At 44.2% G+C, this 23490-nt stretch overlaps 1 protein-coding gene across 2 annotated transcripts in view; it reads right to left on the bottom strand.

Annotated features, from left to right (window-relative positions):
- Positions 1–671: 671 nt before the first annotated feature.
- XKR6 (XK related 6) overlaps positions 672–23490 on the bottom strand; it is a 191081-nt gene continuing 168262 nt past the window's right edge. The window contains exons 3-4 of one of the 2 annotated variants that reach the window (XM_051812092.1): positions 12671–12689; positions 12372–12555 (exon numbers count right to left, since the gene is read on the bottom strand). In XM_051812092.1, coding sequence (XP_051668052.1) covers positions 12480–12555; positions 12671–12689 — 95 coding nt within the window. In that variant the 3' untranslated portion in view covers positions 12372–12479. Of the gene's footprint in view, positions 12556–12670; positions 12690–23490 lie in introns of both variants that reach the window. The other variant, XM_051812083.1, reaches the window with a different exon arrangement.

The following is a 23490-nucleotide window of genomic DNA, read 5'->3' as shown; positions in this document are numbered from 1 at the left end:
CTACACTTCACAATTTACAGATGAGGCACAGAGCAAAAAAAAAAACCCAACCCCCCAGGTGTTCTGCTCTAACAGCTTCTTTTGACCACTTTGTAGTGATTGCGGAATTTGTTCTCCTTGAAGAAGGTATATCTGAGGAATCAAGTGCAAGAGTGTTTTCCAGCTTTTGAGTGTTAACAATGAGCTCCAGCAGTGATTAGTAAAATTTCAATGTTTATGGGAAAAGTGGCACTTCTGCAATAGAAGTATTTAAATTGTGCTATTCTCTGTGGCTGTGCCAATTTTCCAGTAGTATCAAAATTCACTAATCAAAAACTCCTCTCCCAGGATGAAAGCTAATTTGAGGAGGTACTGTGGACTTATAGGATTCCTTTCAATCGGAAGAGCTTTGCAAGAAGTAGGGTTGACAAAGATCTTTAAATGCATGTTGCAACACCTGGGGTAAGGATGGCAGAGATCCAGGGCTGGAGCTGGGATTGGCGATGGGAGCCAGGCAACAGCCTGACCATTCCCATATCACATGCCCTGGAGAACAGGCCAGTGGCACTAAGGAACATATTTCACCCACCAACACAGATAACCCTAAAATCCCCTCGGCTTTCCCAACCAACAGCCCATGGCAGAGATGGAAAGAAAATGTGGATCTTCAGGCACCACGATTTTGCCTTCTGTATATGACAGTGCGTCAAAAAACGTACACAACAAAGGGATGACATTTCCTTGCAATCAGAAAGTCATTCAAAGCCTCCAAAATATAGAGCCTTTCTGTGGAAATCCTGTTTTTAAGGGAACAAGCCCATGATGGAGCACACTGTCAGGTTCCTGATCACAACACTATCAGTCTGGAACAAGGAACACACAGGAGACCATCAAGAACCTCTCCCTATCTGTTATCTCATACTGGTTTCATACTGGGTAATCAGCTTTAGTGGAATGGTCTGAACTTGGCCCGATGACTTGAGTGAAAGTCATCAAAACCAAGATGTGAAATAGTCCTTCCCTGAGTAAATGAAATACTTTTGAAACTAATTCCCATTCCTCATTGGAACAAAAGGCTGGAATGGTAAAAGTTTGCAGAGCAGAAACATAAGCCAGAACCATTGGTTATTTTCTGATAGGAAAATATTTTCCACAAAAAAAAACCCCTCAAGTTTTAGATCCATTTTGGGAGGGAGGCACATTTTGTAGCTAATGGGAAACTTTGATGTTCGGTGTAAAATCTCTTCCCTCTCACTCTCCCTACACAGAAAAGAGGGGGGCCAAAGGGATTGGGCTGTGATACCTGTTAAACCATTTTTTCAGAAAACACCCATCACAGGTCTCCTCCAAATGGCTGCAATTGCACCCAATTTAAGGCTTGTTTAATTGCTCGAGCAGTTCTGGGAGGTCTATGGATAAGTACCAACCAGTCCACTTTCCCTAGTACTTATCCATCATAAATTTGTTGACCGATACCTTCAGTGATTACTGAACAAAACAGGTTCTATGGGAATGATGTGAACATGCAGCAATTTGAGGGGGTCACCTGGGGAACACTTGGTCTATAGTTTCTCTCACAGCAGTGTCAGCTCATTGAACCATAGAATCACAGAATATTCTGAGTTGGAGGAGACTCACAAGGATCATGGAAGTCCAGCTCCTGGCCCTGCACAAGACAAGCCCAAGAATCACCCAGTCGAAGTCAAGCAGCTTCGACCTCAGGCCACTGAAATTTCTGCGGGCACGTGTCCCTGTGTGTACTCGACTGCCCTCAGAAACTGAAACAAAATCCTAAGGAGAACAGATTGTAGGTGTAATCGGCTGGCATTTGTCCTGGATCTTCGCTAGTTAGGAAGGAACAGCGTTTGCTCTGAGAGTGGAAGGAGGGGAGGAAAGGCGGGGGCGGTTTGCAGGTGGTGTTCAGCTGGCTCTGAGGGAAGGAGGTTCTGGCACTGGCAGTGAGTTTTATTGGTAAATACAGCTAGAAAGGAAAATATGAGCTGCTTGTCCTTGTGACTGATGAGCGGGAATGGCATCTGGAGGGAAAACAATAATCATTCCCTTTGAGTGGCATTTGAATTTTAAGGGCTTGAAAACAGATTTGGAGGGTTTAATCTCTGCGAAGGAGGGCCCTGTTTGCTGTGTGTATTAACAGGGCTGTTCTCATTGTAATGGTGATACTGGTGGAAGGAGAAACTATCTCTTCCTCAGGACTACAAAGCCCCCATGAGATCAGGGGTATGCCACAATCAGATGGCTCTACTTGGAAAGATACTCCTGCTTTTGTTCAAGTTTTGCCTGGGCTTTGACAAAACCTACAAGCTCAAACATGAAATCTTTTATCACAGGCTTAGAAAAAGAGCAATAAGGCCCAATTTGGGTTCCCTGGCACCAATAGAAATCACTGGTTTTAGCATGGGGAATGTAAGGAGGCACCTGGCCATCAATGGAGCTTTACTGATTTATACTGACCCTTATTTTTGGTCTGATTTTGGCTTCCAAATTTCTTAAGAAGTGGAAGATCGGGTGGTACAGCATTTCCTCAGACGGACTTTAAGCTTCTGATGGTCTTTTGATTTAAAAAAAAAAACAACTATACAAGGAATGTTTATTTCAACCCTGCTTGCAAATCCCAAATTGCCAGCACCTCGCACCAGGAGCGACTTTCCTCATCTCAAAAAAGCCCTTTGGAATTCACAATGTGTTCATATATATTAAAACATATATACACTGTTGCAGTAACATGGCATGTATGCTTGTCCATATTCCCACAGGATTGGGGATATAGACACAGACATACATGTTGATTAGTCCCTTTCATCCTGAAAATTCATAGCCACCCGTTTTATATCAGGCTTAATATGGAGGAGGAGGAATTCTCTCTCCTCCCGCTGCTGGAGTGGGTCATAGCAAAACAACCAGGTGCAAGCACAGCCAGATGTTTTCCCTATTGAACAGTACATTTTCAGGAAAATTAAAGGGTGATTTATTGATAAATTGAACATTTGTCTTTTTTTTTTTTAAATATCTATCTATATATATAATGCCCTCAATACCTTATAGGCTATATCCTATTTAATTCCACAAGGTGGGCAATAACCAGCTTTGAAAGCAGTCTGCATCTACATCTTTTTGCTCTACTAGATACAAATGAGACTTTAATCGCTTTCAAAACCACACTTGCCCTCTCTCACCCCTCTCAGTCCATCCCTGTTCAAGACACAGATGTGTGGTGCTTCTTAGGACAAAGAGGGAATATCTATTAGTTGGCCAGCATTTGGTTGGGTCAAACAAAGCAGTTAGCATAGCACCGAAGGAGTTACATTGCTGTTTTTTTTTCCCAACTTCAATAATTTTTTGGAACAGAAGCAGTAAAAAGAACCCAGAAGCACCGAGCTGAGTGCTTAAAACAGGGCAAAGAAACAGCTGGGGAGAAGGATGGGGAAGGAGCAGACCCAAAGCCGACGCAGATGATCAACGGCCCATCTGCAAGAGTGGGGCTTCTGAATTTGCTCTGCCCCAGCAGGAAGATGTGCAGCTGCCTGGAAATTCAGGTGGAAGAGCCTGGCCCATGTAGCCAGAAGGTTTTGAACTCCCCTCCCCATGGTGGGTACAGAGAAGGGACGGGGAAGGTACGTGGCAGACCAAGACAGAGCTTCCTTCTTGCTTCATGCAAGGCAAGTCTTGGGTTAGAGAAGACAACAGCCACCTGAAACACCACCCAGTTCTCCAAAACAGACCAGATTTCACAGTCCTTACTCAGGAGAGAAAATGAGACCCAACAACAAAACCCAGGAGTTTTGCCTGAGTAAGAAGTGTGGGAGCAGACTTCACAAAGCTTTTCTAAAAGGGAGCAGGGAGTCCTGCCTGGCATTGCATTTCCAAAAAAGACATTATATAATGGTCAGGACACTTAGACAATAAAAACACTCAGCTCAAAAACACAAAAATAAAACAAACCCAGGCTTTCTATCACATGCTTTTTGGCCCTTCTGAATTATCTCACCAGTGGTGACATCTGGAGCAATGAACTGGATCCTTTCCCTTATTCTACAGAAAGTTGTCCTGGCTTTCACCCGAGTGGCTTGGGGTTCAACCAGGGGTGAATCCACCTCGATGGATCAACAGCCAAAACTCCCGTGGGTGGCAAGGGCAATTTTGCCTGTGGGAAGGACGGTGAAGGCAGGCCTGGTCTGGTCTCTCTGGAGGTGGCACAGGTTTTTCTCCAGGAAAGTGGGTACTCCGAGAAGAGTCACGCCGGAGCAGCGTTGGGTCTGACTTATCCTTTCACATCCCACCTTCGCCCTTTGCGTAAGGAAACTTCAACAAAAAAAAAGCTACTATACAACCGAGTAAACTGCAATTATTGTGCTGTCTTAGGCAGTCAAGAAACGTAAAAGGCAAAAACAGAAAGAAAAAAGGGTTATTTTCACATGTTTATCAGTTGAGACACTAGTTTTCCCATGCCTACAAGAGTCCTCAGCAATACCAGCCTCCCAAATAAGGTCCAGGCTATTCCAAAACAGCGTGAGCAAATTTTTCACTGTATTCAGATGGAAGCTGATGACTGAAAGATTAGTGCGCATTAACCGTGGCTGATGAGAGCGACTTTTAAAGAAATTCAAGTATTCATCAGTAATCTGTTCGGTTCAGAAATACTTTTGTCATCTTTAGTTTCAAGTTTCCAGAAACAACAAGGAAAAGGGAAAGGTCACCTGTTGTGTAAGAAAATAATATTGCAAACAGTGCTGTTACATTTGACCAGGAAAGCAAGGCTATTCAGCACAATTTTCTCCGTTCCTTGCTTTTGGGGAGAGAAAAGACTTAAGATCACTTTGTCAACACATGCAGGTTTTCCTTCTGCTTGTTGTAACCAACCCCTTTACTGCTCTTTCCCCGTAACAGCACAAACCCAGCAAGAATGAAATTTTTACGGCGCACTTCCAGCACCTCTCACACGCATTAACTTAAGCCTCACAACACCCCTGTGAGGTAGGTAAATATTATTATACCCATGTACAGATGGGTAAACTGTAGGCACAGAAAGGTTAAATCACTTGCCCAAGGTTACACAGCAACTTCGTGGCAGAGCTGGGGCCGAAACCCAGGAGTACTGTCACCCCAAAAAATCTGCAATGACTTTTAGACCGTGGCCACTTTTCTACGCTCGCTGTAAAACACCATCTGACCAACACGGCGTTGCACAAATCCAAACAACTCCGCGCATTACAAAGTGCCTGGTTTTCAAACAGTTGCCTTGCTGCATGTGTCCCAAAGGGATGGGGAGGGGAGAGGAAAATTTATGCCCTCAAATCATTTTGTCTGCTTTGCAAGGTTTTGTCAAATGTTTTCTTTCAGGTTGGTGTTTAGTTTTTCAATATACAGCTGGAAAGGAGAGTTCACGTTATTTTATCAACAGCATCACTTTCCAATTGGGTTCTGTGCATGCCTGAATATCCACTAAGGTCCAGATGGTTTATGCTGATTTATTTTGATCATCACCAATTGCCTCCCTCCTCATCAGTGGAGAGCCAGTGGAACATATGCAGCGATCTGTCAGCTCATTTTCTCATTTTTCTCATTATCCTACTGTCTGAGCTTCAAGTAAGGAAACAAGGGTTGAACACAGGCAATATCTAGCACAGCAGGAAGGCTCTTCTACCTTTCTTCACATCACACCTCGACAGAAAAGAGTCACCACATTGTTATTCCCAAATTCAAACACAACAGAACAATGAAGCGATTCTGAACGTGCTCATGGAGAAATAAGTGGATTGCAACAATCTCTAGCAGGTACCCAAAGGTCTGGAAATGCGTTCTGCACACAGTGAAAGGTTTGCCCACGTCTATTTGGGATAGCCTCAAATCTTCTTGTTCAAACCAGGCTGAGATTCTCTGCACCAGAATACACCTGAGCTCCAAGGAAAAATGAAAACCAGCAATCAGAACCCTGGGAAAACGACCGAGCCCAAGGCCCAAGGGCTTGAGACAACTGCCAAAATAACAGCATGCAAACTTCAGCAAGCAAAGGGTACACAACGGAGTTCACATCGTCCCTACCACCCTCCACCTCAGCCTCTGTGGGGATTGGCAGAGACCTTGTTTTGTTGTGGTTATTTGGGGGTTTTGTTTTCTGGTGGGTTTTCTTTTGCACGACCACGTTCGATCTGAACAGAACCCAGAGAAAAGCAAACCCAGTAAAAGAAGAAATTATCCCTAGAAAAAAGCCTGTCTCCACAATTTTCCGCTGACTCCGGCAGCTTCCAAATTGTCTCCTGCCCAAGCTGCCCAGCAAGCAGGCACTAAAAGGTTTTGCAAATGCACAGTAGTAAGTTTTCCTTTTCAAAGCACCTCTGAGCTTCAATGGAATCATGCTGGACGAACCTCAGACCACATTTTCTTCAGGAGGTTTAGTCAGGTGTGGGGGTGACAGGTGGAACATGCATTTCTGTGCAGGGGACGGAGGGAAGGGTAAATTGTGAAGTGAATCTTGCGTGTACAGAAATATAGCTGAAGAGCACAGGGAGATTGTGCTCTGAAAGTCAATAGCAATGCTCCCCTGATGAGCCAGGCTTTAGCAGACCATTGACTAAAGCCTGGAATTAATTTTGTCCTTTTTCATCCAGTCAGCTTTAAATAAAAATACATGCAAATGAGTGCTGGCTTTTGGCAGGTGCAGAGAAGGACGGGGTGAAGCAGAGAATTAGCTCCAATCTCAAATACTGAAAATATATATATTTACACTCGAAATCTGTGGCTCAGTTGCAGTTTTCACTGGTAATTATTCAACACTGGCTCCTCTTCTGCAGTTCAGGTTGGAAAAGCTGCAGATAAAAAATGCCTTGTGTGGGTGGCAAAGCATGACAAGGGCATGGGCAGGGACCTTGTAATTCCTGTATTTCCATTGTTGATTTGGTCTGGTCTGAATCATTCCTGTCTCTGAATTAGCTGCCTATGGTTGTATAACACTATCACAGTAAACATGCCACCCATCTGACATGGTTGGAGGGATGGATGGGTTGACATCAGAGCGATAAAAGTGACGCTGTTTGCAAAACAATCTCAGCAAAAAGAACAGAGTGAACTGAAAAACAACTTGTCCATTGAATCGGGCAGAAAACAGAAAAATGCCAGATTGGAGCTGACGTTCTCCACCACGTCCTGAATCCTGGTCTGTGGGCACAGAGTTACATCTTTATTAGCAAATTAAGCACTTCCAGGATCCATTCTGGCCACCAGGCCAACTGACAAGTGCTGGCCCCAATCACACTGCTAAAATCTTCCACCCCTGATGCAGAGCAGCTGCATCCAAACTGCTGGATGGGGATGGTCTCTGACCATGCCTGGGGAAACTGTGCCCGAGTCCAGGGCTTGTTGGAGTGGGTCAAAACCATGCCAGGGAAGGTTTGAACAGTATAACAGTCGGGATGGTGGAGCCCTCGTGCCTTGGCTTTGCCCTGGCATGGCACATTTGGCTGGTTTAGATGATTCCAGGGTGGATCCAGCAACACAAATGTGCCAGAGAAGTTGCCCGCTGATCTCGTGATGTGAATAAATACAGGCTCAACCTTCTCCATGGCAGTTTGAAAACCTCCTCACTCAGTATCTTCTGGCAAGAAGGTGGGACATGGTATAACTGAGCTACCAGGGGTAAGCTGAGAAGTTAAAACCAAGGTGAAACCAAAACAAGTCATTGACTATCCCGGAAAAAGTGCACAGGAAAAGTCAAAGGGTAAAAAATAAACAAAACAAGAGGAGAGGTCTAGACTCAGCACTGGGATTAGTACCAATAAAGAGCTGGGGGTAGTTTTCCTCCCCGAGCTTTTGGCTTGGCAAAGGCGCTGTTTGGCAACAAGATCACAGGTAATCCCAAGAGGAAATGGTCACCACCCCAAACTGTCCACCGTGAACTCGTTGGGTGTAGTGGCAGAGCACGTGCTTTAGGTTAAGGCTGTAATGGAGTCCTTGAAAAAAGAAAGAGTTCTTCAGGGTTGACACAGGCTCTCACTGGAAATCCTTTACTCCATGAAGATGCCAGTGGATGTCATTCAAAGAAAGGACTAGAAACAGAGGCAGAAAGTTTATGCAAGCAAGAGTAATGAAACAGTCTTAACACGCAGTGGAGGCCCCTGCCTTCGTTGTTATCCACACTACGAGCCACGAGCGAGGAGGACTTTGGAACAGGGATGTGTCAAGCCCTTAGTTAAGCTGGTTTGGTTGTGAGAAATTAGCACTGCATTGAGAAGTAAGGACACTTCCAGAGTGTTTTGCCCCTCCGCTCCTGTCACGGGAGGGAGAGGACGGCTGTTGGTGTGGTGGTGTGGAGTAAGATCCTGTTCCTGAGGGAAGGCAGGCTGAAGTTGCTCATGAGAGGCAACACTGAAGGGTCTCCTCCTCGACACCTGGTGACTGTGCCTTGGCTCGTTGGCTCCTTTCACTGTCCTGGTGTGAAGTGGCAGCATCCGGCGGTTCAGCGGGGCCAGCGACTGGGATCACATCTCCGGACCTCAAGGGGGACAAGTTTGGGGAGAGGGACCTTCTCATGGTGCTTTTGAAAATAAGGTTGCTATCTCGTGGAAGAGAGGCCCCCAAGGAACAGCAGGGTTGTTTGCCACCCATTCCTTTCTCATGCTTATGCCAATGAAATGCAGATTGCAGAGGAGAGCTCTTCATGGAAGGACCAAGGAGACTCTTTACACAGGGAATTGGATCAGAGTTAAGCCTACACTTGCATTAAAGGTAGGTGAAAAGAAAGTCCTGGGAGGAGAAAGGCAGGCCTGTTGCTGGAGGATGGGCACCTCCATGTTTTTATGACTCAGTAGGTGGGGACAGTGAGTTCACTTCACAAATTACCTTTTTTTATGGAGACTGATCAGGGAAGAAACAGGGTGAAATGTTAGTAGGACACTTGAGACGGGAGTGGTTTTGTGACACAGACAATGGAGAAGGGAAATGAAAGCTTTTCACAAATATATATAAGCTCATGTATAAATATATATAAGTTCATGTATATATATATATATATATACACATATATATAAATGTATTTATGTGCACAGTAAACAAGGGACTGGGAAGTTAGATAGGGAATGACAAGACCAAATCCCTCCCTTTGCATGAAAATGTGACCATCACATTAGTTGTAATCAGAGCCCAGAAACATTTGCCTGAAATGGAGTTTGACTGGGAATTACAGTACCAGTGACAATTTGGCTTCATATAAACTTTGCCGTGTGTCTATAGTTTGGCGTGAGTGAGTCCTGCCCTCCTGGAAAGGGACAGACACCAGTTAAAAGTTTCCTTTACAAAACAAAATGAAACAACTGAAGAAACCCCAACATTTTCTCAGAACACTGCAAAGGATCACTGATTGAAAAAAATGTTTCTCTTCAGGTATATTCAGGCGAAGAAAGCATTCAGCTTCTTTAAACTGTTATATAAAATTGGTACTAGTTTCTTTAAATACTACTATAATTAAAAAAACCAACTGATTCCTCAAATTAAAAAAAAAATCATAATCATAATTAAAAAATATCCCCCCCCATGCTGATCTCCTCTTCAGAATAGGTCAGCATGGGAGTTTTGCACCGTAGACAGTTACAGTATTTCTGGAATAAAAAATTGCAATTACACACAGAAAATACTACAGCATTCACTTAAAAATACCTCATTTTGTTGTTGTTGTTGTTTTTTTCCCCTCCCAAGTAGAGGGATGGTGGGATTGAAAAGATGCCCTGAAACGGGATTATTCCTTTTAAAGGAGCAATACTCTCGGAACGGAAAAAAAGGGCGTTGTTGGACAGACGCAAACCCGTGATCGAACTCGAAAACAAAGAGATTCCAGCACAGAAACAGAATTGGAGAGATGGGAATGTTCAGACACCGAGCGGGTTACTTGGAAATGTCAAGACAACCACTCAGCCCTCGGCAGGTGACCGTCTGGGCTTTGCCATCGTCGGAGGTGGCAGCATCTCCTTGCAGTGAGAAGGCTAAAGCTAAACCACGATGCTCTCTCGCTACGCTCTTGGATCTCCTCTGCTTGTTGTTTCTCGCCATGTACTTACAGTAGAGGGTGACACGAGACAGTTTTTTATCAGCAGTTCCCCACATGTACCGAGTCGAAGAATTCTCAGCTAAATCACAACAACAACATCAACGAAAAATACAAAGCACCAAATCATCTCGAGACGTGAGTCAGTTTACAGGTTATTACCGTTTGAAGAAGTTTGTTGGTTGTTTTGTTGTTGTTTGTTTGCTTTTTTTTTGTTTGTTTTTGTGTTTGTTTTTTTTTTTTAGATCCCGACTTTTCATGTTTTGTTTTCCTTAAAAACAAAACAGAACAAAAACAAAAAATCAAAACCCAAAAATCCCCAAAATGGAACGAAAGGATGCTTTACAATCACTTTAAGGCTCGCACTGAATGAGACATGACAGGTCTTACACGAGATTACAAATAATACATGTATGCCTTTCACAGCCTTAAAATGATACAGTAGGTCAAATTATTTTGCCAGTCACTGATCAAGTATTGTGCCTTTAAATTGACTCGCTTTTTGCTACTATGCTGAGTTTTATTATTACTGAAATAATTGTTATTAGATATGTGTAAATGGACTTTAGGAGGATGTTTTTGGTACATGATTTCAATAATTCCATATTTTCCAGAATTCAAGGTGGCAGGCCTTATTCTGGGCTCAGGCTTTTGGTATTTGCTCCACTGGAGACAGTGGTGCTTTAGCACGTGCAATTGTTGGGAACAAGATCAGATCCACCATTATCACACTAATCTGGTGCAAACCCACCATTCCACGTGATCCGTTTCCACAAGGAAAACGGTTCCATGGTTGGATCGCATTCATAACACGACTCGGTCAAGGCTCACAGGCTTGGCCAACTGGTGCTATAAATTCCTTGCCAAATTATCTTACAGACCTGATTTTGTCTTTCAGCTGTTGGAAAAACCAAACTCCATTAGGGGTGTCTCAGCTTTGCTTTCTTATCTTTAGATATTTGGGTTTGGTTATTTTTCTGTTAAATCCAATAAAAGCAACGGGATTTTTCTTTTTCATACATTTCTCTCTTTTTGTTGTTGTTGTTCATTTTTTTTACTATTTTTTTTAATTTTAAGGTTTGCATTTCAGTTGGTTTTTTGGTTTTGTTTTTTTTTTCTTTTTTTTTTCCTGGCATATAATCATCAAAGAGTTTTGCATGAGAAAGGTGACAGTACTTAATGAAACTCAGCACCTAAGGGCATAAGGCAGTTGTAGGTTTGTTTGTTTGTTTTTTTTTTTATTTTTCAATCAGCACCAATCCCATAAATAATGTTCTACACTTGGTGTACGGTATAAAACTGATGTGGAGATGCCTCCTTCTCCACCTGTGAATCCTAGGTGTGGAAGTTGAAATACTGTTTCTTGTGTGTAAAAAACAAAAGAAAGGTTTTTCTTTTTGTTTTTACTTACAAAACATAGAGAATATCTTTTTTTTTCTTTTTTTTATACATACAGCAACCAGAAAGAAAGCTTATCTGAAGGTTTGTGTTTGTTTCATGATCTGTGTTTACCGTAAACAAAAATAAGGTCCCCTCTTTTACTTTTGCTTTAAGGAGCTTTTAAAGTGAAGATTCATATTGTAGCAACTCATATAAGAGAGGTCCATCTCTATACCTAATACCTACAGCTGTGGGGGTGACATATTGGAGGATGTTGATAGTTCTTCTTAACCTCCTGTCTACAAAATGAGCATCCCATGCAGGATATCTTTTTCTTGGGATGTCAATCTTAATGAGAGGCCCCTCGGGTGGGTAGGGTCGCCCAGATGGAGTAGATGGAACCATTGCTCTCACCTGGAAAACGGGCAAGCAAGTGTCAGCTGTGAGTTCCTCCTGTTGCTCCGTGACCGCTCTGGTGGGCGTAGCCTGGGCCCCCCGGTACCCAGGGGTTTGGGGCGCCATGGGCTCAACATCGGGGGGCAAAGGAATGCCCCAGAGCAGCTCGGCGCAACAGGAGCTGACAAGGATCTTAGCTCTTGGCCCCATGGGATGCAGCACACCATAATATAACAGCATCAAAGCTATCCCAGCAGCAAAGCTAAGAAAGACACAACACAGTGCTGGCACGGCATATGAGTCAGTGGTTTCAGGATCTCTGTAAAAATACCAAAGGAGCGTCAAGGTCGCGTTCTCCGTCAGGACCACCGTGTAATACGCAAACATTCGGTATCGAGTCCGCCCTTCCTTGACATTAAACCAGCAGAAAATGTACACAATCCCTACCACCATGTTGAAGAGGATCTCCTCCCACTTAGACATGCAGAAATCTGTCCCACCATGGATGATCCAGAAAGCCATGGCACACCAATGGACCACTACAAAGATCCCAAAGTAGAGCTGGAAGATGGAAGCAAAGAGAGCAAAAGAAATAACTCGGGATGAGATGGTGAAGATGCGCCAGAAGAGATGGATGAGGGCCCCTCTGTAGCTCATACTCTTCTTGTCGTCCCTAGAGTCCCGAAGAAGCTTGTGATAGGAGGCTAGCACCCAAGCCAGGGACATCAGGGAGGCCACAGAGGACACACCTGCCGGAAGACACACAGATCCACTGGGTTAGAGAGGAGGTTTGGTTGAAAACATCATCTGCTCACTAAATTATTGCATCGGGGGCAGGCTTGGGAGCCTGAAGGTTCAACTCACGTCAGGTTGTCCTTACAGTCTGGAGGAGAGAAATACAGAAATATCAGTGTGGGAATTGGAAAGGATGCTGCATTCAGGAGTTCTCTGACACATTGTCCTGATCTCTAGGAGCCACCGGCTCTGCCACCCCACCCCAGCTCATCTCTTTTAACGGGGAACAACCTCTGTGCTCATCCTGATTGGATCCACATTTGAGAATTTGAAATCCAGGTCCCATCTAAATGCTGCATCCCAAGTATGAAGGCTATTTTCTGTAGAAAGGAATCTTATCTTGGAATGCACCACTGCAAGAGCAGGACATCCATACTCTCTGCAGCTGCATGGATTCTTTCTTATTCTAAAATACTGTTATATGAGCAACATTCCCATTGATTCTGCCTTACTCAGGAATCTCCATTTGCATTTGCCTTTGAGAAAAATAGGCAGTTTTTTTTATCCTGTGCATATAAATATATAAATACAGGGAGCATCAAGACTCATCAATACCCTTCAAATGGTCCCAAAACAAAGAATCTGATCCCTCCAGAAAATCCCCTACCCTGGTTCCAGAGCAGCTGGAGGTATTGGAGGTAGCTCATCTCCAGCCTTGTCTCCTGGATGGACCACAGATCCAAGTCACAGCTGTGTCTCCAGCCCTGTTTCTTCTCCTCTGAGGAGACCTTGGATTTGGTCCACTCTTTCCCAAAGCACTCAGACCCTGAGGATTGTTCGCATCAGTGCCTGCAATTCCAGCCCTGGGGTCACCCTCAGAAGGCACCCCATGATATTCCAAAAGGAAATCAGTCTTAACCAACCATCATCTCAACTAACTCATCATCCCAACCAACACTTAAGCAATTTATTTTCTCCGAAAGATAAAATAGTTCCCCACTACACTTCAGAGGCTTTTAAAAACAAAAAAAAAAAACCCACTGATCATCACAAGGGTAGATTAAACAACTCATTGAGCAAAGCATCACAATAAAAATGAATTGACAGATTCCTGGGAAAAGAAGGAGTCACTGGCATCTTATTCCTTTGCTCTCACTGCTGCTCACTGGACAACTGTTCTGCAGGTGAGGGAACAGATGATGGACCAAAATCCATGCTTGGGAAGTTCAATAATTTGGTAGCTATAGTTTGATTGAGCCTTGGCCAAAGATTTGTCTGGGAGTATCACCTATAAGTACTAAAGGAAAAATGCTAATGGTTGTAAGGAAAACAAATAATGACACCTTTCTTTCTCTGATGTGTAACATATTAGAAAGTCAGAGAATCATAGGATGGCCTGGGTTGGAAGGGACCTTAAGGATCACCTGGTTCCAACCAGCTCTTATTTTAATTTTCCTACCCTAAAAAACCCAAGGAACATCTTTCTGCAGCTAGTCAGGGTTAAAAAGCTAAAAAGTCCAAACCCCCTAAATTTCTTCTTCTCCTGTTTTCTCTCTGTCCACGGGGGCCTGGCTTCTATGGGAATGCAAATAAGATCCACTGGCTCTTCAGACCTCACTCTACAGACTTTATCTTCTTCTTTTTTGAGGAGCCCATCCTACAGTGCAGTGGAGTTAGATTTCCCTCCTTCCAACCCATCTATGTCTGGAGGAGAGGTGATGAGGAAAGTGGCCAGGAAGGATGACAGAGCTCCATCTCTGCCCCTCACTGGAATTCTCACAGCCTGCAGGTCCACCAAAGCTGTGTCTTTCCATTAGCTTGTCTCTCTGAATCCTTTGCCTTTGGACTTACAGCTGCTTTAGCATTTCAGTCTAAATTTAAAAAAAACCAGCAAGCCACAAACCAGTGGCCTTATCAAAGAGGGAAGCTTGAAGCCACCAGCTTTCATGATTTCCCCCAAGTTCTAAGTCCTCAATAAGAAACAATAGATATTGGACTTGGGGATTCTAATCACTGAATCACAGAATAGTTTGGGTTGGAAGGCACCCCTGGAGACCATCTAAGACCATCCCAAGGCAGGGTCACCTGGAGCAGGTGACACAGGATCTCATCCAGGTGGGTTTGGAATGTCTCCAGAGAGGGAGACTACACCACCACACTGGACAACCTGTTCCAGTGCTCTGCCACCCTCAATTGAAGGAAGTTCTATCTCATGTTGAGATGGAGTTTCTTGTGCTTTAGTTTATGGACATTGCTCCTTGTCCTGCCACTGAAAAGAGTGGCACCATCCTCTTGGCACCCGCCTTGGAAATATTTATATGGATTTATGAGATCCCCTCTCAGTCTTCTCCAGACTAAACATGCCCAGCTCCCTCAGTCTGGATGGAAACTTCTGAATGTGAACATCCTCAGCCCCAAGCAGATGTAGATGAGATATATTTTTAACCTTCCAGATGTGTTACATTTTTGGTAGATATAATTAACAGTCCTGGAAGGCTGAGTGATGCCACACAATTTTAAAGTTATGTGTGTAAGTACTGTTTGTTGCAGTATCTTTTAGCTATTCAGTTTAAAAACTTTCCCTGATTAACAGGAAAAAAATTATGTCTTATTTTATTGCTGTTTTACTAGAAACTTGTATATTTTAGTGATGTTTTACTAGAAATTTGTTGGGCATTAGGTGTACCTGTACTCTGAAACTCAAGCAGCACCAACCCTCAGGAGATAGATTTGTCACCCTGGCTTAAAAATGTTTCTGTTGGGCTCATTTATTCTAGAGTAGAGAGAGGACTAAAATACACCTGAAACAACCCCTCAGTTTACACAGAAAGGCTTTTCTGTAACGTTTCCACTAATCACAGCCAGGGCTGTAAATTGTACAGAGCTGAGATTACGTGTGTTGAGTCACTCACATTGCACGGTCCCTGCCTGCTGATAGTCATCTGAACATCTCTGCCAGTCAGCAGAGAGAGGCAGACACCCCCAGAAAGTGATTCACCCTGTCCTAAGATCCATGTGTGGGACAAGGAGTGGTTGACTCATGCTCCCAAGGTGTCTGACTCCAACCCTTGCCAGGGCACGCGCGAGCACAGGCAGTCAGGCGGGATGAGTCCTACCCTCACAAACAGCTCATTGTCTCCCCGTTTGCACCAAGGTCTGAGGGAGGCAACGGAGTATCTCCAGACATTTTGACATATTTCTGCTGTTGTTTGAAAATTCAAGAGTGTGTGGTGAATGTGAGTTTTGGCATCCTAGTGATGGACCTGGGTGTAAGGCGGTGACATCCCATAGGTGGATGTCAGCAGGAATCATGGGGTGATGTGAAGAGTTCTACAGTCCTTCTTACTGTGTTGCCACAGAAATTATTCCCTGGCTATTTCATAAAGGCTTAAATGACACAGCACTTTTGTTCATCTTGACCACAACTTTCTCATTCCCATCTTTCCCTGTGACATCTTCACACAATTTACAATTCTCACAGACTGTGGGATAAACTGTCTCTTTTTGACCCTCCACTCCTCCAGACCTTGTTTCTAACCAACTACAGAGATCTCTCCAATCATAACTAGAACAAAAAGTCTTGGAAATTTGGATCATATGAGAAGTAACTTTTTATTTTGATTATGAGTTTTGCTCATGGTGACTGACGCACCTTCATCTACGATGAGTAGGTTTCAGCCCCCTTCCAAGGTTTGTTTATCAAAGGGATGAGGTTGGGTAAAAACTGAAATCACTTCAAAAAAACCCACTCCCACTCCTCCCACTGTGTTCTTAGTCTTGGGAGTGGAACATTCCCATCATGCACAACCACATCTCTGGGCATTCTCAAGCCAGGAGGAGGTCAGCTACTACGGGGCTGAATCTGTGGAATCTGTCTCCCTCCTACCCATAACAAGTCAGACTGGCATAGACTAAGATTGTCTTCAAACTGTACAACAGACTTTGAAGTCCTCCTATCACCTGCTAGGAAGCAAAGAACGACTCACAGGCCAAAGTCAGCACCACTGAGGAGTCAAGGCCCTGTTCCTTGAATGACACATCACAAGAATTAACCCCCCAGATCCCTTTAGTGACGAGCCCCAAAGTCCTTATGGTGAGACCTCTCCTAACCTGCATTCAGCACAGAAAGGTAGAGGTCTATAATGTCCCGTTTGACAGATGAAGCACTAATATTTAAAGGATTTACCCAAGGTCTCCTGTAAAATCCAAGTGAAAGCAGGGAATAGATCTTCACATCACAGTGCACTTTGCCAAGGCATTTCAGGCAGGATTCAGTAGAGACTCACCCCAGGGTGTCCATGGTTAAACAATGTCCCTTACTTTACTCAGTACAGAATGAAGGTTTAGTGCAACCACCACAGGTGGGAATCCAGCAACATTTGAGATGCTTTGGGATATTCCAGACCTCCACGTGGAGCTGGCAGATGTGACAAACTTGCACACAGAAGACCAGAACATTTTTGAGCTGGGAGCTGGAGTGAGGCAGGGTACTCATGGCATCTCAAATGACATGAGGTGATGCTCAAAAAAATTGTTTCCTCAGTCATTATGGCCAGAGCTGTCTGAAGGCCATTACTTAGACTCTGTGGTTGTATTGTCTCTATCTCCATTGAATACAAGGGGAGATTGGAGTCCCTCTTTGCATGGAGACACCTCCATAAGAGACACCTTTGTTTAGGTGTCTGGATCTGGAGCTGAACTCAACAACCATCTTGAACTGGCTTGATTCTGACTTCTTCCCTCACTAATTCTGCATTTCTCGGAGGGAGCTCGTGAACAGTCCTCAGTGGTGAACACACATGGCACAAAGGCTGTGCAACAGCAAATGGTAAAGAGATGTGAGAAAGCGGTGGGAAAAAGGCAGGGATAAAAACCATTATATTTCTGAGAATGTTGGACAAAGGAATCGACTCGCTGAGAAAGGGAAACAAGAGCGATTGCTTTGGATCATGAAAACACGAGTGGACTTAAGTATAATGCAGGCAGCAATTTGATACCAGAGGAGAGGAGTCTGAACCACTCTGAGTTCAGGGAAGCCTTGCTGAAGCTCACAGGGACATGCTGAATTTTATCCTGTTTCAGTTTCCATCCCCCAGTTCCTACTGATGGTCCAGAAAAAGAAAAGGTCATCTCAGGTGTGTAATGAGGATCTTTGAAAAATCCACATCCACACGAAAGAATCATAACAATGACTCCCCTTAAATTGTCACGGTAGTTTTTAAAGCTCGGGAATAAAAACAGTGCATGGAAAGCCATCCCTATCTACCCAGACTACTCCTGGTATGCAATTACACATGGTTTTACAACTAACTAGTCTAATAAAAGCCGTGGAAAAATAACATGCACACACACACACACACACACACAGAGATATAAATGATTATTTAAAATGAACAATATACCCATTTTTGCCTTACTTGCAGTGTGGTTCAGCTGAGGAGAGAGGTTTTTCACTAGGGGTATGTACAGTTTTCATCACAAATCCAGCTGCAGGTTGTTGGCTGTCAGGAATTTGAAAGCAGTTGCTGTAGCACATTCCCTAAGTATTTCCTGTGGTGCCTGCCCCTTTAAAGTTGAAAATGATGCCTAAACAGTGCTCTATTTCTTTTTTTTTTTTTTTTTGATATTAATTCTCCTTAAGACTCTACTAAAACAAAATGGGAAGATACCAACGTTTCTCCCGGGTGAGCTGGACAGCAAATATTCCGTGTGACACAAACCCTTCCATCAATCCCTGTGCAAAGGCAGAGCTTGTTTAATGCCAAGTGCCATGTCTCAGTTCCTCCCCAGCGCTCTCTGCCTGCTCAGGCCTCTGTGCTCTGAACCCTGTTATCGTGTTTTCCCCTTTGGGTGGCACGTTCCTCCCTGGAGCTCAGCAGGAGCCGAGGAACAGGCTTTCATTTTGATGCACACAGAGTGAAAATGCATTTATGTACAAAAGAGATCAAGCCAGACTCTGCTTTTGTAACAGCATTGCCTGAAAGTCGCCCCCCCTTATTTTTTAATCTGTTTTTATTTATTTGCGTCAGAGTAAAAGGGGTCAGAATCAGACCCCAGGTCTGATTTTCATTGTTTCCCGATGGATTTTGATGCTTGATCATTCTTTATTCTTTCTCATCAGAGAAGGGAGTGACTTTGGTCTTCTTTCCTTCGTTTTCCCTCTTTGTCCCTTTGAACATGAAAAAGTGTAGAACAAATAATAAAGGGCTGCATAGGCCATTTTGCCATTCATTTTCCTCATAGGACTTCAGGACACTGTCCTAACCAGTTTCTCCACCAAGGCATTATGGCAATGAGCACTGTGATATAATTCATAAGTCTGACCCAGGAATGGTCTCCTCACATCTATGTGACACCTCTGGTCTCTGCTCAGAGCTGGAGTGACCAGGGATGAAAAAACAGAGCTTAACACTGGGAAGACTGGGAAGAGAAGTTACACCAGTGTCACGTCCTTAGCCGTTTTCTCATGGAAAATGTTTTGGTTTCATCAGGCAAGGGGTGAGTTTCAAATCCTCAGCACCTGCTCCTTTGCTAGGGAGCCCTGCTGAGACCTTCCTTCAAGGAGCATCACAACCCTGTTCTCCCCAGGGTCCAACTCCCATAGGACACAGCATCACGAGTCCCTAAGAAATACAAAACTGCTGGTGGCTGGGAAAGGCAGGAAACAAAGGTAAGTAACTCACTTCAGGGACATATTTCCAAGTTATTTGGATAACCAAAGAAGGTCTTCTACTACTGAATCCCACTGGGACTTCCTGACACAAGGCTTGTGTTGAGTTTCTATACAGGATAGTCCATGTGTCAGGTAGAGCAAGGAGGGCTCTTCCATGTTAGACCAGAGGAACATCCATGTCCCCAAACCTTTCATCATGAGAAAATCCACAGCAAGGCAAGTTCAGAACAGCTTGTTCACACGGAGAGTTGCTCTCCCGCCCCTCGACAGTTAAAGGCTGGCTCCTGTCCTGAAATGCTGCTTCCTGAAACCTTTTCCTTTTGCTAAATTAAGATGTTCTTAATGACCCCAGAAATGCTGAATCCCTTTTTAGCTCTTTCCCCTAGCCCCTGTCTCAGCACAGTCGTGAGGAACTGAGGTCCTTGGGTTCACTGGGGACTGTGTTTGGAAAGGACTCTCTTTCCCCCCCTTTCATGCTGCTGCCTTTCAGCTCTCCCCAGTGCCCCCTTTTCTGTGCTGCTGGAAGAGGTGACCGGCCACACTCATCTGATCTGTGCTCTCATTATCTCGGCTGCTTCTGTCGTGTCTCCTCCTATTCATCTCCTCTGTGAACTCGGGCCCTGCCAAACCAGCTCAGGCCCCGCGGCCATCGAGTCTTATATCTCCTCCTGGACTCCAGCCAGCCACTGATCCTTCTGTAAGAGGCACGAGCACCCCGGGCCAGGCAGAAATGGGATAATCTGCCCTCTCTTCTGGATTGTCCTTGAATAACCTCAGCCAAGTGTCAGATCTCCTGTTGAAAATGTTGGATGTCACCCACCACATCAGGACTGGCAAAGCTTCCCCACCCTGTTTTAAAACTCTCATAAAGAAGATTTCCCTGAAGCATCACGTGCTTCAGGGTTTGTCTCACCCAAGGAATGCTGTCTGGGACATGGGATGAGTTGCACTCTGGAAATGCTCCATTGACTCTACCTGGAGTGTGGATCACAGAATGACAGACAGGGTTGAGCCAGAAGGGATCTTAAAGATCATGTTGTTCCAACTCCCTGCCATGGGCAGGGACACCTTCCACTAGACCAGGTTGCTCAGATTCCCATCCAACTTGTCTTTGAACACTTCCAGGGGTGGGGATCCAACTGGACCAATCAAACAAGAAGTGGATAAGATGAAAAGTACCCTTGGTAGCAAAGATTTGGCATCCACCAACTCCCCACAGGAGCTCAGGAGAGAGTCCTGAGTATCAGCAAGGTAAGGAGAGCAGAAAGCAGGATTGGAAAACCCTGTTCCTGGCTCCAAGATGAGCAGAATAGCCCACACTGGCTCCTGCAAAGCAGGAGTCGACAGATGCAACATAACATGGGCAAAAGTGAGTGACACAACACAAGGATTTTATATCACTGAGGACCAAGCAGGCAAAAAAAAACCCCTAAGACACACCTGATGTGAGAAGGGTGCAATGATCCATCAGAGAACATACTCAAGTGGCATTTCCTAGAACAGCCAGATAGAATTACCACCATCCTCAAGTGGTAGCAGAAAGATAAAATCCCTCTGTTACATCACTGAGAAGAAGGCTGGTCCCAACAGGCCTATATGAACTGTCCTCATCAGCATGAAATTCCACTATTTGCTTTCCATAATATCCTTGTCCCTTTCCTAGGATGCTGGCTGCAGGTATCTCAGTTTTTCCCTACTTATTTAGGAAAAAAAAAGCTGCTGATGCCTGTTCCAGAGCCAAAACATTTCTGGCAGCACTTAGGTCAAATCTTAGTCCTTATATATGCACAGATCTTCAAACAATCCTCATCTCTCTTGGATAACCGAGATCTTTGATCCTGTGTAGTGACTTGCCACCAGATAACAGCTCATAAAAAACAGCAGAGAGGAGAAGGACACATGGGAACCCACCATGGAGAGACCCTGGTGGTGGTATCTGAACCAGCAAAGGAGAAACAGAGCCAGGACCATTTGTTGATCCTCAGCCCAACTGGCAGAGTCTGCCATGTCCATACAATTAAACTCTCTCAATAGTTGTATCCAATCTGCCTCATGGGAATGGTTCCTGGACTATGTGAATTTGTTTTCTCATGCCTGGGAAGCTTTGGGAAAGGGCTGGCTGGCCAAAACTGTTCCAGAGACCAACTTAACACAGTCACCTGAGTGCCAGTGCTTGGGCTCCAACACTGTTTGCATTACAGGTATAGACAGAATCTGATCACAGTCCTCTGTTTATCAAAAATATGGTCATATAATCCCCTTCATCATGTTAAAAATAATGTGGAAGACCTGTGGTTCAACTCCTGGAGGTGGAACCTCTCATATTATCAGATTTTCCAGGCTGGGCAGAGTAAATTAGTCCAGGTGGCTGCTGTGTCTGGACAGCTCTGGGGAGCCCAGGCATGGCAGGTAGAGCTTAGGTAAAGTCTAATTCAGATGTGCAGGCAGCTTTTTGCCAGAAAAATGTTATTTTAGCTGTACAAGTTGATCCCTCTAGGAATCTGGTCTCAGCTGTGCTCCCAAAGCTATGTCTGAGGAAAATGTCAGTGTGAGTCCATTGCTAGAGCCAGAGACAAATCCTGCCTTATGGAAAACAGCCTCTTCTGAAGGTCCAACCAGCCACCAGAGTCTCTGATGGGAGTCTAAGGTGGACTTAAAGGAAATTAAATTCACAAACACACATTTCAGGGGGAGAAATGCATGGCAGGTGTCTAAGAGCACTCAGGAATTTGGGGTGTGTTTGGTGAATAGTTTCAGTCCTGAAGAAGCTGGAGGCAATCATGGACTAGGGACACACATACACAGCAAGACTAGTCTTACTTTTAGAGTTCCTGTTGATGTGACGTTGATTACAATGATAACACAAAGTTATTTCTTTTGAAATGGTTCTTCCATTTTGAATAAATGTTAATTCTAAATGTTAAGAAAAGGTAGAGACAAGAATTCACAACCGAAAGCTGGTTGTTCCACTTCAGTGAATGCTGTTTTGAGGGTGTTAATACAGAACAGTTCTTTGTGATTTTTGGCAAGTAAACCAGAAATCTCATTAATCTTACTGATGGTGGTTTTGATATTGGTGTAGGGCTACATTTGATGGTGTTTTCAACTAGAATAGCTTCTATCACTTAAACTGGGGCTCATGTAGCCCAGTAAGCACAACCCAGCAGTGAGGACTCAGGTTATCTCACATAAGCGCCAATACTTCTCCAGGATTTTCCCACCATGCCCAAGTACATCTTTTCCCAGTACATCCTCCAAAGGGCATAAACCTCATGAATCTCTGAATCTCATGTGGGCAGGGTGGTCTTGAAGTTGACAGAGACACTCAGAACCAACAACTCTGTCTTCTAATGCCACAGATACACAAAGGAGAGATAGTCTGGTCAGAGTTTGGTCTAAATTCCTCCAGGTATCAATCACCTGGGTTAATTCTGCATGAGAAATGTGCTGGGAAAGCAGCAGCCAGGATTTCCCGGGCACAGATTAGGTTGTTTGGAAATGGAGCATGAGAAGCCTTATATGTGTCTATTTTTGTCAAAAGCTGCATGAATTGCTGCTCTATTCAGGCCAAGGTACCCTCTGCACAGTCATCACTGTAATTATGAAGACTTTTAGTTAAATCCCTGTTAATCTGAAGCCCTTAACTGCTGTCTCAGAATCACACTGACAAAGAACCCCACCTGAGTCTCTAAAAGTGAACAGCTACAGACAAGAGGATGTGAAGCTCCTCAAGACACCCCAAGAGATTTCACTTGAAATGCTCCACCAGGATGTTCTGACAACACCTCCAGCAAGGATTTAAATCTATGCAAGCAGAGCAAAATCCCTCTTTGCAGGAGATGTTACAGGGCAGTAGAGTCTGTCACAGAAACTTGGTTCAACCTGCAAGGAACACCTGAGAAGGGCACAAGCCACCTCTAAAGGCTTCCATTGATATTTCTTGGTCTACTTTCTGGTTCCTATTGTGCTCTGGTTCCTCAGTTCAGAAATCAGAGCAGTCTGATCCTTGTACCTACACAGACATCCAGATGTTCAGAGGTATCCAAATCTTACCCAAAGCACCCAAAGTGGGAAAAAAGTCAGCGTAAGCTGCTTTTATAGTTGATCTGGAGAGCTAAGCACCACCATTGGCATGGATCTACCATGGATCTCTAGAGGTTAAAGTCACCCAAGTATGACTGTGCTGCCCTTGTAGCCTCTTGGTTAGATTTGCAGTTTGCTGTGGTCACTAATTGCTGAGACTTAATTTTTGACCCTTTGCTAATTAAAATAGTCT

Source organism: Manacus candei, unplaced genomic scaffold, assembly GCF_025592945.1.
Source record: "Manacus candei isolate 608988 ecotype Guabito, Panama unplaced genomic scaffold, ASM2559294v1 h1tg000007l, whole genome shotgun sequence".
Taxonomy (NCBI): Eukaryota; Metazoa; Chordata; class Aves; order Passeriformes; family Pipridae; genus Manacus; species Manacus candei.
This window is presented reverse-complemented; position numbering and strand designations above follow the sequence as displayed.